General features: G+C 37.3%; 4 protein-coding genes and 1 long non-coding RNA gene across 9 annotated transcripts; 2 read left to right on the top strand and 3 right to left on the bottom strand.

Annotated features, from left to right (window-relative positions):
• Positions 1-362: 362 nt before the first annotated feature.
• On the top strand, positions 363-1,471 carry LOC120262834 (prohibitin-3, mitochondrial-like). The gene has a single exon (XM_039270733.1). It carries the CDS (start codon positions 426-428, stop codon positions 1,287-1,289), a length of 864 nt encoding a protein of 287 aa, XP_039126667.1. The 5' UTR covers positions 363-425; the 3' UTR covers positions 1,290-1,471.
• Positions 1,472-2,706: 1,235 nt separating this feature from the next.
• Positions 2,707-5,926, bottom strand: LOC120262843 (endoglucanase 17-like). The gene is given in 7 exon segments (XM_039270743.1): positions 2,707-3,338; positions 3,436-3,556; positions 3,842-4,003; positions 4,092-4,184; positions 4,564-4,971; positions 5,672-5,743; positions 5,745-5,926. Coding segments are annotated over 7 exon segments (1,512 nt in total). The 5' UTR covers positions 5,898-5,926; the 3' UTR covers positions 2,707-2,835.
• Positions 5,927-8,404: 2,478 nt separating this feature from the next.
• LOC120263876 lies at positions 8,405-10,262 on the bottom strand. Its single transcript, XR_005537159.1, has 2 exons — positions 10,163-10,262; positions 8,405-8,710 (listed from the first exon to the last, which is right to left on the bottom strand). It is a non-coding gene; the product is annotated as an uncharacterized LOC120263876 (long non-coding RNA).
• Positions 8,720-12,525, top strand: LOC120263875 (MA3 DOMAIN-CONTAINING TRANSLATION REGULATORY FACTOR 2). Of its 2 annotated transcripts, XM_039271849.1 has the most exons (3): positions 8,720-9,590; positions 9,857-9,951; positions 10,016-12,525. In XM_039271849.1, exons 1-3 carry the CDS (start codon positions 9,380-9,382, stop codon positions 11,840-11,842), a joined length of 2,133 nt encoding a protein of 710 aa, XP_039127783.1. In that variant the 5' UTR covers positions 8,720-9,379; the 3' UTR covers positions 11,843-12,525. The 2 variants fall into 2 exon arrangements, 1 of the variants encoding a protein (XP_039127783.1); XR_005537158.1 differs by lacking the exon at positions 8,720-9,590 and having other exon boundaries at positions 9,664-11,935; positions 12,042-12,525.
• On the bottom strand, positions 10,829-15,151 carry LOC120263874 (pentatricopeptide repeat-containing protein At4g20770). 4 transcript variants are annotated; one of them, XM_039271846.1, is made up of 3 exons: positions 12,688-15,151; positions 12,538-12,605; positions 10,829-10,911 (listed from the first exon to the last, which is right to left on the bottom strand). In XM_039271846.1, the coding sequence occupies exon 1, from the start codon at positions 15,078-15,080 to the stop codon at positions 12,756-12,758; it is 2,325 nt and encodes a 774-aa protein (XP_039127780.1). In that variant the 5' UTR covers positions 15,081-15,151; the 3' UTR covers positions 10,829-10,911; positions 12,538-12,605; positions 12,688-12,755. The 4 variants fall into 4 exon arrangements, with proteins under 4 accessions (XP_039127780.1, XP_039127778.1, XP_039127779.1 ...); XM_039271844.1 differs by lacking the exon at positions 10,829-10,911 and adding an exon at positions 10,947-11,011; XM_039271845.1 differs by lacking the exon at positions 10,829-10,911 and adding an exon at positions 11,331-11,404.
• Positions 15,152-16,087: the final 936 nt, after the last annotated feature.

Below are 16,087 nucleotides of genomic sequence, written 5' to 3'. Positions count from 1 at the left end.
TTAAAAAATTAATATAATTTTTATAAATTTAAATTACTAATTAATTAAAATTGACAAGTAAAAAACGCAGGAAAAATAAAATGTTAATTTAAAAAAATTAAAAAAAATTGAGGTTTATGAATGTTATTTCGTGTTTTAATTATTATCCAATATTTTAAAATATTAAAAAAAAAATACTCCATATGTACAAAGAAAGTGCTGGACTTTAATAAAAATTTCAAATAAAATAGTAAAATTTGTATAATTTCATGAAAATATCTCACCCGTACATCTAGATTTCCAAAAGCCAGATCTCAAGACACGTGTACGGTTAGGATCGTCTGGGTTTCTTTCTTTCTTTCTTTCTCTCCAAGCCACTCAGCGCCTTCTTTAACCTCGCTAGGGTTTTTCCATTCCTCTGGTGTCCAACTCTCCGAGCTCCACAAATGGCGGCAGCGGGCGGTGGCGGAAGCCAAGCAGCGGTCTCCTTCCTCACGAACGTGGCGCGCATCGCCTTCGGCCTCGGCGCCGGCGCTACTCTCCTCAACTCCTCCCTCTACACCGTCGACGGCGGGCAGCGTGCCGTCCTCTTCGATCGATTCCGCGGCGTACTCGACCAAACCGTCGGCGAGGGTACCCATTTCTTGATCCCATGGCTCCAGAAACCCTACATCTTCGACATCCGCACTCGGCCTCACACCTTCACTTCCAACTCCGGGACGAAGGATCTCCAGATGGTGAACCTCACACTCCGGCTCTTGTCACGCCCTGACGTCCCTTACCTTCCGACGATCTTCAAGTCTCTGGGGACGGAGTACGACGAGAAGGTCCTTCCCTCCATCGGCAATGAGGTCCTCAAGGCCGTTGTCGCACAGTTCAATGCTGATCAACTCCTCACGGAGCGTCCACACGTCTCCGCTCTCGTTCGCGACGCGCTCATCCGCCGTGCTCGCGACTTTAACATCGTGCTGGACGATGTAGCCATCACCCATCTCTCCTACGGCGCTGAGTTCTCCTCCGCCGTTGAGAAGAAGCAGGTAGCTCAGCAGGAGGCGGAGCGGTCCAAGTTCCTTGTGGCCAAGGCCGAGCAGGAGCGCAGGGCTGCGGTTATCCGCGCGGAGGGTGAGAGCGAGGCTGCCAAGCTCATCTCTGAAGCAACGGCGGCCACTGGAATGGGTTTACTGGAGCTTCGGCGCATTGAGGCTGCGAGGGAGATCGCTGGAACACTGGCTAAGTCCCCCAATGTTGCTTACCTTCCTGGAGGGAACCAGATGCTTCTTGGTCTCAATCCTAATTCCTTGGGGAGGTGATTTCTCTCTTGGTTCAAGCTTCCTTTCATGAAAATTTTCAATTGTCATACTTTGTTTTCTTGAACTTGCTTTAGCTTTGTTGCTGCTCTTTTGATGTTGAGTTTTAGAATGCTTGGAACTTGAATGTTATGCTGAATTTTCATCTACCACAGGGCATAAGAAGTGTGCTAATAATTTGTTCTTGGATTGTGTTTCTGTTTGTTGATCATGGGTTGGTTGCTCTTCTTGGAAGTTCTCATTGCAAGTGTTGTTGGTTTGATTGAGTTTTAGAATGCTTAGAACTGAATTTTATACTGATTTTTTATCTATCAAAGGTCATATATGTGATTGTGCTAATGCTTGTGAGAGTATGTTCATTGTTTTATTGGAATTTCTTAGTATTAGTGTTATCAGTTTGATTGAGTTTTAGAATGCTTAGGAATGATTGTTATGTTGAATTTTCATCTATCACAGGTCATGGCAAGAACAACTATGCTGTTCTGTGATTGTGTTTCTGTTTTGTTGGACATTTATATTGTTCTTCATGGATGTTCTCATTATCTCTGTTTTTTGTTTGATTGAGTTATATAATGCTTTTTGAACCGTAGTACTTTCATCGTCTTTGCTATTGCCTGATTGTGTTTCTCTGTGCTGAACATTCGTTGTTCTCCTTGAAAGTTATCATTAGTAGTGTTTCCGCTTCGCATAAGCTTAATAATGCTTAGAGCTGCGTATGATGCTGAATTTTCAGCTCACATTTGCTATGTTGTTCTGTGACTGACCATTCACTGAACATGCATTGTACTTCATGAGGTTCTCATTATCAGTGTTTCTGGTTTTGATTAATTAAGATTTGCATGTGAATTAACTTCTCTTGGTTGTGTTGTTAGAAGTATTGTAGATTCTATGCCCCAAAATGTTTCCTTTGCATAGAATTTAGCAATTCTCCTCCAAGTAATTTTTCCTCTCATGGAAGAATAAAATTTATCTTTCGGTTTATAAATTTTTTATCTATCATAAGATAAAAACTTGTCTTTGGTTGAAAACAAGAACAAGGAATAAGATTTGCAGATTGTTAAGCAGAAATGATGAGGAGAGAATAACTTTTCCAAGAATGTCTGTGTCCAGTACCTTACCTTAATTTAAGTTAGTATAGTGAACAAGGAGATGTTAGAAAAGATGAAGAGAGAATTACATTACCTGCATTTAAGTTGCAATTGTATTTCCTGTTAAGAAAGATGATGCTGCATATTGATTGGATAGCTAAAATACAGAGTAAGCAATTGTATTTCCTCTTAAGAAAGATGTTGCATATTAGCTTCAGAATTTTCCTGGTTGAAAATAAGCTAAAATACAGACTCATGCTTAAGTTTGTAAAGTTTTTTGTTGCATTTAGGCTCACATAGTTTAAATTAAGTGCATGCATATAAAATGGAACTTGAGACAAAAAGAACATTGCATTATAATGGCTGGCATACAAGGATTTCCTTAGGAAACATCAAATAATAATAATAATAATAATAATACAACAAACATATTCTAATGTAATACTAGTGACTAATTATAGTTAGTTGTTGAGATTAGGATGAGAATAGAAATAAGCAAGCAAACCCAACAGGGGAGCATTGATATAAGTGGTAGGCTCAGACACCTGAAACTGTTGACGCGTGTCAGAGAAAGCATCACTAAGGTTAGCAGGCCCACCCACAACAGCCCCAACCAGAACATTCGGGTTCGGACCCGGATTAAGATAGTAACGTGTCCCTTCTTTGCACCGGATCCGACCCGGATGAGCCCTCACCGATGGCAAAGAGCTGGCCCGGTGATGAATTCTTTTAGGATACCTGTTACCATACCCTACCATGTAGGACATCCCCAAAGGATTGGTCCCTAATATGTAATCCACCTGTCTCTTTGCTAGCATCTTTAGCTGCGATGACGTGGCTGTGTAGCCCTGGCACGTCACGTGGTGGTTGGCATGGCTTAGATAGTTGGCGTAGGATAGGACTAAAAAGGACAGTGCTGTCACGTGCTGCATGTTGCTTCCTCCTTGCTTGAATAAAAGCCCTCCTGTTTTTTTATTTCATTTTTTTATATAAGTAAAAGTTAGGGGAACTTATTAGAGAAATATAAATATATTTATATATATAAGAATAATATAGTAGACCTGGAGAGTATTGGATTTGGGGAGGGTGTGAAGGGCCTCCACCAGGGAAGACTGAACAAATGAAGTTGTCTGCTCTCAGTCTGAATGATTGCAAGTAATCATCTCTTCCCATGAGCACTTCCTGTGGATTTCATTCAATTCAATTCTCAATCATCTTTTTTTCCTCCTTTTTTTGAACAACTTTAACTTTAATAATAATAATAATAGTAGTAGGACAGACAGATAATAGAGGTTGGTGGGGGCTGGTAAAAATGATTAAGCTTGAAATGCATTTTTGATCATATATATATATATATATAGAATTTTTACTGAGGTGTGTGAGTGTTTTATATTTACTAAGTTGTACTAATATTAGCATTAAATGATTTGACCGAGTACAATGGACCGTGGAAGCAATGTATGATACCTTGGAAATCAGAACGTTGATGCCGGCGTGTTTGTTGTCCCACCCGAACTCATTAACGCTGTCACCGGCGCCGAGAACGTCCTGGTTCCGCATTATGTATTCCCGGTACTCTCGCCGGCGTGAAGCCTTGTGCAGCCATGCTGCACCCCATAGTAACTCGTCCTGCAGGAACACCATACCGTTTATGTTCCCCCCTTATCCGACGGTTGATAATGACTTTAAAAGTAGTGATTAGTGTATGATGGATGACCTGGTAGCCGTCGAAATCACAGTAGAAGGGACACACCGCTGGCCGGAGACTCGTGCTATACGCTCCTCTGTACTTGTCCGCATACTCGAATACCTACGACCGTTCAAATAAGTGAAAACATTTTCCTCTTTAGTTCACATACAAAAGTTAAGTTTAGGTAATCATTAAAACTCAAAGGGAGGAAAAAATAAAAAAAAATAGGAAAGGCAACACCTTGATAAGATAATAATCTCTAATTATGAGCTAATAATAAACTCATTATTTGTTTAAAAAAATATAAGATAATCTATTTAAAAATATATATTCATTTTATTGTTATTTTGGCCATTTCATGTATATAAGAAATTCCACATATTTAGAAGGTTATATACGTAAAAATAGAATTTGAAAATGGCCATGTAAATACGGAAGATTTCAGGGAGGTTTTCAAAAAAAAAAAAACAATAGAAAAGAAACGGAGAAGAGCTCGTACAGTGATAGCGCGATCGAGAAGACGGCGAGAGTAATCGGGATCTCTAGATCTAAACACAATGGAAGCGGCGGCGAGTGCGGCGGCGGATTCTCCGGCGACATCGGACCCCGGATGGTCGCGATCGACCTTGTAGACGGTGCGCGGTGTGTCCATGTCTTCAGGGCGTTCCCAGCAGGAGTGATCTCGAAATGCGTCGCCGACCTGGACGTAGACGACGGAGGGAACGGCTGTGGCTTTGAGGAGGTAATCCGTGGCCCATCGGACGGCTGCGATGGCGTCGTTGAGGTGAGGACCCATACTTCTCCCGAAATCGATGATGCTCCATGAGAGTAGGGTTGCCGTGAAGGCCATTGGGAAGCCGAACTTCACGTTGTCGCCGGCGTCGTAGTATCCTCCGGTTAAGTCCACCTGATCCATGGTTTCCGATTAGGGTTTTTTTTTTTTTTGAAAAAAAAGATTTGATTTTTCGGAATTGGGGGAAACGATTTAGTGAGAAATGGATTTTTTTTTTATATATATATATATATATATTTTTTTATTTCTCTTTTTGAGTATGGAAAATATTATAAAAATATTGTAAAAAATAAAACTAAAAATATATTTTTAACATAAATAATAAAATAAAATGATTTTGTTTTTTACGTATAATAGAAACTCAATAAATAAATAGGAATCGGTAAAAAGTTGTTTGTATATGAAGCTTCTACAGAGTTTATTTGTGGATAACAAAACTATGGAGGGAGTATTTGTTAATTTTAAAAAAATAATAACTTAAAAATGAGATATTTTTGGATAATTTAAAGAAACGGGTGGAAACGGATAAGAAACAGTGGAGAAACGGAAAAAAGAAGAAAAAGGCGGGAATCAAGAAGCATGAGGAGATAGTGAAATGGAAAACGATGAAAATGAAAACGGGAAACATAAGAACAGAATAAAGCAAACGGATTTAGAATGACAGAAAAGGAAAAGAGAAAACAGAGCTAAAAGAACAGAAACAAAGAATCCAGAATCTCAAAACAGAAACGGAAAACGGAAAACAAAAAGAAAGAAAGAAAGAAAGAACTCAGTCCATCAAAGGCTTGAAGAAGGAGAAGAAGAAGAAGCTTACACCGTCGTCGGCGCCGTCGTGGAGGCCGGAATCACGGCGCCACATCACCCTCTGGCTCGGCGGAAGCCGGCCCTGACCTCTGTCCCTCAAAGAACATTATACTCTTCCTCAGCGCCTCGCCGTAATCATGCTCCATGGCTGCCACATTCGCCGCAAAAACCACCGCCACCGCCACCGCCGCCGCCGCCGCCGCCGCCGTGAGCCGATCCGCTGCTCGAACTCTCATCCTCCCAAAAAAAAAATTAATTTTTTTTAATTAATTTTTATTTTATTTTTAAAATTGGATGTTATTGTGAGAGGGCATGAGAATGGGAGAAGAGATAATAAAAAGAGAAGGAGGTGGTGGGGTTGGCGAATGGGAAAAGGACACGTGGACTGATGATGGTTTGGGACGATGTGGCGCGAGTCACGAGACCGGATGTGACCGGTCGAGCAGGTAAGTGGACCGGGGGTGGAACGTGGGAAACACGTGACAATCTGTTACCGTTTATAGAAAGAGAACTATTAAATATGACCGTTGGGGTTAGCCGTTAGATCTGCCGGGGGATTTCATGGGTGTGAGATGGAGAACAGGGTGCGGATTGATTTTGCTTTGAGATTCGTGAGGGTTTAGATTGGACGGTTGAGATTGTTGTATTGTTGTGTTTGCTGTTATGGGGTTTGTAGGGGATGCAGTGAGGGATGGTGCTGCCGAGATGGGTAAAAGGCTGCAAGGACAGTGTGTGAATTTATGTGTTGGAATTGATATTTTTCATTCACCCCCTTGGAAAATGTAATAACTATTAATTTTTTTACTATATGAAAGTTCACAATCCATCCCTAAACTATATATTTTGCCCTTCAATAAAAAAAAAGTAATGTTTTGATTTTTATACTAGTTAAAATATTAACTTCAGTAACTCAAATATACAAATGTAACTATAAAAGTCTTATAACCCAATCAATGATGTTAATTTTATTGTGAAAAATGAGACTCAAATATTTATGAAGTTTGAAGTTTGAGTTTTAGGATACAATAGTGATAATAAATTTCGATTGCAGATATAGATTTACTATCTAAACTCTATATTATCAGGTGAGAACGTATAGATTGGATGATTAATTTTTCGACTAATACACACGCCTTTGATATATATAATTTTGTCGTCGTTGTCAGAAAAAAAAAAAAAATCTTACGTATTATGATCATACACATTCATTTTGTTTTGTTTTAATATATAAAAAATGCATACAAACATTTTATTTTTTGTTTTTTTATTATTTTTTATTGATATTCATAAATTAAAAAATAATAGATATTGAGCCACAAACTCTGTTTTTTGAAAAAAGAGTAGAAGAATAAATGTCAGTTGGACAAGATCATGAAAATTGATGAGACACTTATTAAAACTCAGGTTTCAAAGCACTAATTGAAACTCACATTAAGGAATCAATAATATATTATCATGATGAGCATTCATTAATGAGAATTTATGTGTTGAAAATTGTTTTCATTATTATTATTATTATTATAAAATTGACAAGCATTGTTAAAAAATTTAATGGACAAATAAATACAGAGATGCATCAATGACTGAACAGCTTTTTTTAAAGACTTATTAATTTGATCAGACTTCAAAATATAAATGGATAGATATTTTTCTTTGATAGTGTGATGTTAATATTTCAACTTAATATGTTGCTCATTTTTTCACTTAAAATTTTTTTAAAAAAATTGATAGATATTTTTTCCTAAACTTATTTTAATTAAATTTTATAATTACTTGTTTTTTTTAAATCTATCATTTTCATACATAATTACACACTATCATATTACATGAAAATAAAAATTATGTTAAATTAGAAAAGGCTACTTACGCCAGAGTGTTCAATTATGCATAACCTATCATATGTTTCTTTACCACTTAATATTATACAAATAAAATATAAATCATAGGCTTAATCTTCAAATATCATCAAAATGAGATTTATTTAGGAAAAAGCTGTATAAATATTTACCATCATGTCCTAACAACATGTAAAATAACAATCATCTGTTTTTTTTTTGTTTAATAACAAAATATAAATAAGCTTTTTTTCTCTATTGACCCTGTAAAATATTAATATTATTCAACACATAGATGCTAACTAAACTGTTAATTATGCTATTGACCATGTATTTTAAAAACAAAATCAATGATTTTTTATTGTAATCCTTTTTTTTATAATTATTAAAATAATTTGTTTGTGGGGTTTTAACCCAATTTTTTTTTAAAAAAATGTTATCCTCTCCTAAAATTTATTAATCTTTTTGAAAAAAAATGTTATAATTTTTTTATTATTCAAATAGCAAGCATTCATTTAAAAACAAATTAGGGCCATCAGATGTGATTTTTTTCACATCTTATTTACATTCTATAAAATAATAATTATAATTTTTTTATTTAAAAATATTTGTGTGTGCCAACGAAACAAAATTATAGTTAAAAGTGACACATCCAATGACCCTAATTTTTTTTAAAAACTAATGCTTGTTATTTGTATAATAAACAATAATAATAATTTCTTTAAAAATAAAAGTATTTTAAAAAATATTTTTTAAAAAAGTAATAACATTTTTTAAAAACAAATTGGATTAAAAAAACCAAAAATAAATTAGTTTGATAATTATATATAAAAAAAAGGTTAAAACAAACAAAAGTAGTGATTTTATTTTTAAAATGCCTACTCAACAATTAAGTCCAGTCAGTCACCTAGTCATCAACTCATGTGCTGATTTGGCCATTGATATAATAGTCTTATGGCCATTTGAACAATATTAATAACTTATAATTTACAGAGCAATAGAGAAAAAAAAAACCAAATATAAATTAATACAAAAGACTTAAATTAAAATATAAGTTTGAAGTGTTCCCCCTAAATGCCAGGATTAACACATCATGAACCGGTCCACATCCGTGAGTCTCTCTGACTCTCTCCAACCAACTTTTCCTTTGTTCTCAACTTCCCTTAACCAAATGTAAACCATGCATCATTCTCTCCCAGTTTCTCTTACAAACTCTACAACAAAAGGAATAGAAAAAAAAAATAAAAAAAATTCACATCTCTATCTCTTCTACATGTTTTGTATACAAGGTAACAACACTACAATCATTTCTTTTTTCGTATTTTCGATCTACTCTTTCACTTCATTTGCTAGTTCATTTACATTTTGCCTCACTAACATCTGAACATTATAATTGATTTCTTGCTTAGAATGTTCATACAGTGTATTCTTGTCCACTTTCTTTTATTCGAATTGTCTCTAAAATTCATGAAATTAAGATTAAGAGGAACAAAACTAATGTCAAATATGTCATTAAGTGGCTACATTACATCAACTTTGCCGAGCATTCATTTATAAAATGCGCAATGGAGATGGTAGTTATAGAACCATAATCAGTCACAAAAAAATGAATTTATTTTTGAGCCGATTTGATATTTTGTGATTTGTTTGTTTGTGTGTGTTTTAACCAGCATGAAAAGGATATTGGCTTCTTAGTGATCAAATTCTAGTTGATATTTTTCCTATTGCACTCCAGGAACAAGAGGTGCTAAGTGTTCATGTTTTTTCCGTGTTTGAAGGCCTAGAGAGAAAAAAAAAAAGTTATTTCACTGTCTATTCCAAGTTCATTATGTCCAGAGTCTAATGAAATCAATTTAGCAGTAAAATAGCTCCAGGATTATCCCATGGAGTATAAAGATGGTTTTGTGTCAGAAGAGCACCAAGAATTACTTAAATGTGCTACAGAAGGTGTTGATCCATCGTCCATTTCTCCTATGGAAATTAAATCCCCGAGGTCACCCAGATCACCTCATGGCAAGCGGAGTCCTAAGAAGGGGCAACTAGTCAAGCATGACAAGCATTCGCATAACGGACGAGATGGCCGTCCAAAGAAGGGTAAGTAATGCATACTGATATAATCTAGTAGTTGTTTTGATTCTCTTATTACTCTTCATGTAATTCTGATGATACTGTCGAGTAGTATTGCATGATAAATTTTAAAGAAAAAGAAACACATGAATTCATGAGACTATCATAATTTAACTCTCTATATAGAAGTAGAGGATTGAAGATGGTATTGCTAAGAATCAACGGTTCCATTTGAGAAGATAGTTATCCATGAAGTTTATTATTAGTTCCAGGCAATTGTGATTTTCTAACAGGTGGCTCAGGTGGCAAGGGGACTTGGGGTGGAATGCTTGACATAGACACAGATCCTCATCTTGACCCAAGTGATCCAAATTACGACAGCAATGAGGTATCTACCGTGTATTTTCAAGTATACATTTGTTTAATAAATGCTTATATCATGTCTTTCACAGGAAAAGAACCGGCTTGCTGACACTAAAACATTATCAAATATTGACGAGTTTAAGAAGAAAGCTACAGTCATAATCGAGGAATACTTCACTACTGATGATATCATATCAGCTGCAAATGAATTAAGAGATTTAGGCCAGCCACCTTACCATTACTATTTTGTGAAGAAGTTGGTGTCCATGGCCATGGATAGGCATGACAAAGAGAGAGAAATGGCTGCCGTTCTGCTGTCAACTCTTTATGTTGAAGTGATTGAACCATCGCATATTTATCTTGGTTTCAGCAAGCTAGTTGAATCCTCTGATGATTTGTACGTGGACATACCTGATGCGGTGGATATCCTTGCGCTCTTCATTGCTCGGGCTGTAGTTGATGACATTCTTCCTCCAGCTTTCTTAACCAAACAGCTGAACTCCTTACCTGAAGGTTCAAAAGGAATTGAAGTAATAAAGAGAGCAGAGAAGGGATACCTGTCAGCGCCATTACATACAGAGGTCATATTGCGGAGATGGGGTGAGAGCAAGAATTTAACTGTAGAGGATGTCAAGATCAAAATAAATAACTTACTCATTGAATATGTATCAAGCGGAGACAAAGTGGAGGCTTGCCGGTGCATCAAAGATTTGAAAGTTCCTTTTTTTCACCATGATATAATCAAGCGAGCGCTGATACTAGCCATGGAGAAAAGAGCAGCTGAAGGCCGCTTACTGGATTTACTGAGAGTAGCCGCTGATGAAGGGCTTATCAACTCGAGCCAAATATCCAAAGGTTTCAACAGGCTTATTGATACCATTGATGATTTGATACTGGACATCCCCAATGCAAGAGATATGTTGCAGTCTTTGATATCGAAGGCTGCGTCAGAAGGCTGGTTATCAGTTTCCTCACTTTTGACGGTCTACTCTCCACCAGAAAAACATGTTGAAGAAAATACAACCAAACTTTTTAAGCTGAGAGCTACAGCCATCATCAAAGAGTACTTCTTAACTGGTGATATTCTGGAAGTAATGAGCAGTTTGATATCAGAAAACCTGTCATCACCCATGCTAAATGGTGTTTTCATTAAGAAGCTAATAACTCTTGCAATGGATAGAAGGAACAGGGAGAAGGAAATGGCATCAGTTTTACTAACTTTTCTATGTTTCCCACCAGATGATGTTGTGAAAGGCTTCTTTCTACTGATTGAGTCTGCAGAAGATACTGCATTGGATATTCCAGCAGTGGTTGAAGACTTGGCTATGTTTCTAGCCAGGGCAGTGGTGGATGAAGTAATAGCTCCATCACACCTGGAGGAAATTGGAAGTCATTGTGAGGCATCTGATTCTATCGGTAGCAAAGTAATCCACCTCACACAGTCATTACTGAGGGCCAAGCTCTCTGCTGAGCGGATCCTGCGATGTTGGGGTGGAGGTGGTGGCAGCAAGACAGGATGGGAGTTAGATGATATTAAGGAAAAGATTAGCAAGTTATTGGAAGAGTATCATTCAGGCGGTGAACTGAGAGAAGCTTGCCGCTGCATAAAAGAGCTTGGAATGCCTTTCTTCCACCATGAGGTAGTTAAGAAGGCATTGGTCATTATAATGGAGAGAAGGAATGAAAGATTGTGGGGCTTGTTGGAAGAGTGCCATTCTGTTGGTCTGATAACAATGAATCAGTTCACTAAGGGATTTGGGAGAGTCGCTGACTGTATAGATGATTTGAGGCTTGATGTGCCAGATGTGGAAAAGCAACTTGTGTTCTACATTGAGAAAGCTAAGGACAAAGGGATGCTGGATTGTACTTTTTCCACACCAGGCCTGCGCCATGTAGTAGCAAATGGCATTTACTAATCAAGTGCAGGTTTTCACTTTTTCTGAATGTCAACTAACAGCATCCAATGCCATTCCGTTCCTAAGATGCAAAAGACCTCGGCATTATTTAAGGTTGGTCATATCTTTACCATTATGTTTATTTTTATTTTATGATTGAAAAGGCAATACAAAGTGGTAGAAAATTGCCATTCTATTATTTTCATATGTTTTTCTACAGGCCCTGAAGACTTGGTGGCAATCACATCATATTATGCTATATATGTCGATAAGCAGCACCTCGAGGTGCTTAAAGCCACTTGAAGTCCTCAATAAACTAAAGCAGTCATGAAGGGACTAACCAAGAATTCATCTAAAGATATTTTCTGACTACATCTATGATAAGTTAATGTCCTCCAACCTTATGACGACAGAATAATTCTTTTCTTTCTAGCACCAAATTAAATTAAATTTAGAATTTGATCAAGAGGGCAGAGTGCCTTCTTGCTTGTAGCAATATGAGTCTATTGAACCAAGCATTTGTATAAAATTCCTTTCCTGAACTAAGTTGCAGTCATGCCAATTTATTGGATTCTTTATGAAGAATTGAATCGTGCAAAAGAGCATGATTTATCATAAAAAAAATCAGCAGTAAATTGAGCATGATTTCTTCACTGGGGAGTATTGAATAGCATAGACTTGTAATGAGCTAGCTATACAAAACCTTTGCATCATACCTTTTCACGCCCCGTCCTACCATAATTCATTTGTGGGATTTCACCACTGGATGGTTTCTTGGTTCACTCTGAAACAAGCTTATGCCATTTCAGCTTTGCAACTCAACACTACTAGTTGATCATCAAATTATACAAGTTTTGGGATTATACCTCAGTTTGCAGGAACCATGGTCACTATATCTCTGAGTAAGGTGCCATAGAAGATCCAAGAATTTTATCTAAGTAGCATAAATTTCATCTCCATTGTTGTGTAGCACTGCATCAAGATCAGGGTTAACTTCATCATAAAATGACTCGGCTTTGCAGTTCGTTACACCTTGATCATCAACTAGGAAGGTGGCGACACCATCCTTGTGATATATCCAGCTATAACCCCGATCCTTAACAATACCCCTTTCACTCATCAACGCTCTGATGGCAGACACATCACTCCATTGGCCCAAAGCAGCATATATGTTTGATAGAAGCACATAGGGTGCTGAGTTATGGGGATCGAGTCGGAAAAGCTCCTCAGCTGCTTTTCTCCCCAATCTGGCATTCCCATGTACTGAACAAGAACTAAGAAAAACCTCCCATATGATCGGGTCATCCTTAAATGGCATTCTGTCCACAAGTGCTTCTGCTTCCATTAACCGACCAGCACGACCTAAAGAATCAATAACACAGGTGTAGTGATCTGCTAGTGGTTTGATCCCATGCTTCTCCATTGAATTTAAGTATTTTATCCCCTCGTCGATGAGTCCCACATGACTGCAAGCAGTAAGAACAGATATAAAAGTCACATCATCTGGTTTTTCTTCACTCCTTAGCATATACTCGAAAAGCTCCACAGCTTTTTCCCCACAACCATTCTGCGCATACCCATGTATCATCTCATTCCAGGAGACGACATTCTTCACAGGCATGCTATTGAAAAAAATGCATGCCTCATTGACATTGCCACATTTTGCATACATATCAATCAAAGCACTCCCCACAAAAACATGGTTATCATACCCATCTTTCAAAGTCATCGCATGTATTTGTCTACCTTGAGGCAATGAAGACAGCCTCGCACATGAGTTGATGACACTAGCATAGGACGATGCTGTGGGTGACATACCATTCTCTTGCATATGCTTGAAGAATATAAAGGCTTCTTGGTTCAGAGAGTGGTGTGCAAAACCTGTAATCATTGAATTCCAACTAACAACATCCCTCTCCGGCATCCTATCAAAGACACATCTTCCTGCTTTAATAAGCCCACACTTGGAATACATATCAACAAGTCCGCTGGCGACAAACATATCGACATCAAGCATGGTCCTGACTGAAGCAGCATGGACCTGTTTCCCTAAGTGAAGAAGCCCCATTCCGGAGCATGAACTTAGAATGACAGCCATGGTGGTTCGATCTGGCTTGACATGCCTAAACTGCATTTCTCGAAAATATTGTATTGCTTTTTCATAACTCTCCCCCTTGCAAAGCCCAGACAAAATAGCATTCCATGAGGCCACAGTTGGGTTAGATATATTGTCAAACATCTGAATAGCAGCTTCAATATCCCCAGAGTTAACACATGCGCTAAGCATACTAATATAAGTAACCTCATCTGGTTCAAAATCCAATTCTTTCATCCGCTGTAACAGATCAATAGCCTTCTTACTGTCACCCATTTGGCCATATCCTGATATCAATGCATTCCATGAAACCACATTGACAATTGGCAATGTATTAAAAACCATTTCAGCCATCTCCATTTCACCATGTTTTGCATACATATCTATCAAAGAATTGCCAACGTGTGTGTCTGAATCAAACCCATACTTAGTTACCATTGCTTGGATCAAAAGGCCACAAAAATTTCCATGAATTCCATGCTCTTGATCAAGAGCACAAGCATTCAAAACACCTGAAACTGCAACGGGATCAATATGAATCCCATTCCTATGCATCTTTCCAAACAAACTCAATGCTTCATCCACAGAACCACTCTGCATTAGTCCACCCATCATAGCAGTGAAAGATACCTCATTTGGGTTAGACATTCCATCAAAGACCTTACACGCACCTTCAATACTCCCACACTTAGTGTACATGCTAAGCAATGCATTCTCGACAAACAAATTGTCATCAAGACCAACCTTCACCGCAAGACAATGACACCTCCTCCCATCTTCCAACCCCATCAAAGTCCCACAAACACTGAGAACACTAGCAAACGTGAAATGCGTCGGCAAAGCTCTCTCTTTGACCATCCTATAATACAACTCCAAAGCTCTATTTTCCAATCCACCCCTCGCCAACACTCCGATCACCATGTTATAGGAGACAACGTTCCTTTCAGGCATTCTATCAAACAGTTGGCAGGCCAAATCCAATTTACCTGATTTCGAGCAAGCAGAAATGATGGCGTTCCAGGAGTAGATGTTTCTGTGCGGCATTTCGTCGAACACTCTGAGTGCATGACCAAAATGAGAGCTTTTTGAGTAGAGCTCGATGAGGCGGTTGGAAAGGAAAGTATCAGAGGAGGCACCATTGGTGAGGATTTGAGCATGGATCATGGATTCAACATTGAAAAAGGTTTTCTTTTGGATGAAAGCTTCGACGAGCTTGGCCAAATGGAGAACTCTGGGATGAGCCATGTTCTATCGATTTGTCCAGTTACGTAACATATATATATATATATAATAATTTTTTAACTATTTTTAAAATAAGATTTATTCATTTACTAAATTATTAGTAACTGTTTAAAAATTCAAATTATTAATTAATTCAGAATTGAAAGTATGTAAAAACCAGGCGATTGAAGGTATTCAAAAAATAAATTAAACAAAATAAAATAACAAATTCATTGTGTAATTAAATATAATAAATTTTCTAGATATTTTTCTATGGTTTATGATTATTTTACAGATTTTAATTGTTTTAATTTCTCTTAAATTAAATAACCATGAGATAGAGCGGGAAGTCTTTTTTCACTTACATTATGTTCTAGGCTGATATTCCTCGTCTCTGTCTCGATTGGGTAATAGAGAGGAAGAGTTTTCCAAAGTACACATGAGTTATGAATTTGGTATTTATTAATTTTAAATTTATTATTTTTATGTCAATGTGTTTTTCGTGCCCATTAACCCAACGGATTCATACAAGACGGGGATTTCCCGGCCAATGCCCATTCCTACTTTTAAATTTTTTTTTTTAATTTTCTTTTTTTTTCACTCTATTTTCACTTTTATCCTAAAAAAGAAGTACTTCACTCATATTAATATATATAAAGTCATCAAAAAGAGGAAAACCAAACACGTTTGACTTCAATAGCAAGTTGTATTAACGGCCAGCTCATTCCACGTAACACTTATCCACAATCCATCACAAACCCCCAAACAGCCAAAACACAACTTGTCCTCCTAAAACTCGCCACGTGTTCAATCCCGAACTTCAAAGCCTTACGTGTCATCCATACACGTCACTATAGCCTCAATACCTCTCTTCCCAATCACACCCATAACCACAAATCCACATGCTCCAAAAACCCAATCAAACAACAGATCCCCTACAAACTCCCAAA

The sequence above is a fragment of the Dioscorea cayenensis genome, chromosome 6, assembly GCF_009730915.1.
Source record: "Dioscorea cayenensis subsp. rotundata cultivar TDr96_F1 chromosome 6, TDr96_F1_v2_PseudoChromosome.rev07_lg8_w22 25.fasta, whole genome shotgun sequence".
NCBI classification, from domain to species: domain Eukaryota; kingdom Viridiplantae; phylum Streptophyta; class Magnoliopsida; order Dioscoreales; family Dioscoreaceae; genus Dioscorea; species Dioscorea cayenensis.
The sequence above is the reverse complement of the archived record's forward strand: the minus strand, read 5'-3'. Positions and strand labels throughout refer to the sequence as shown.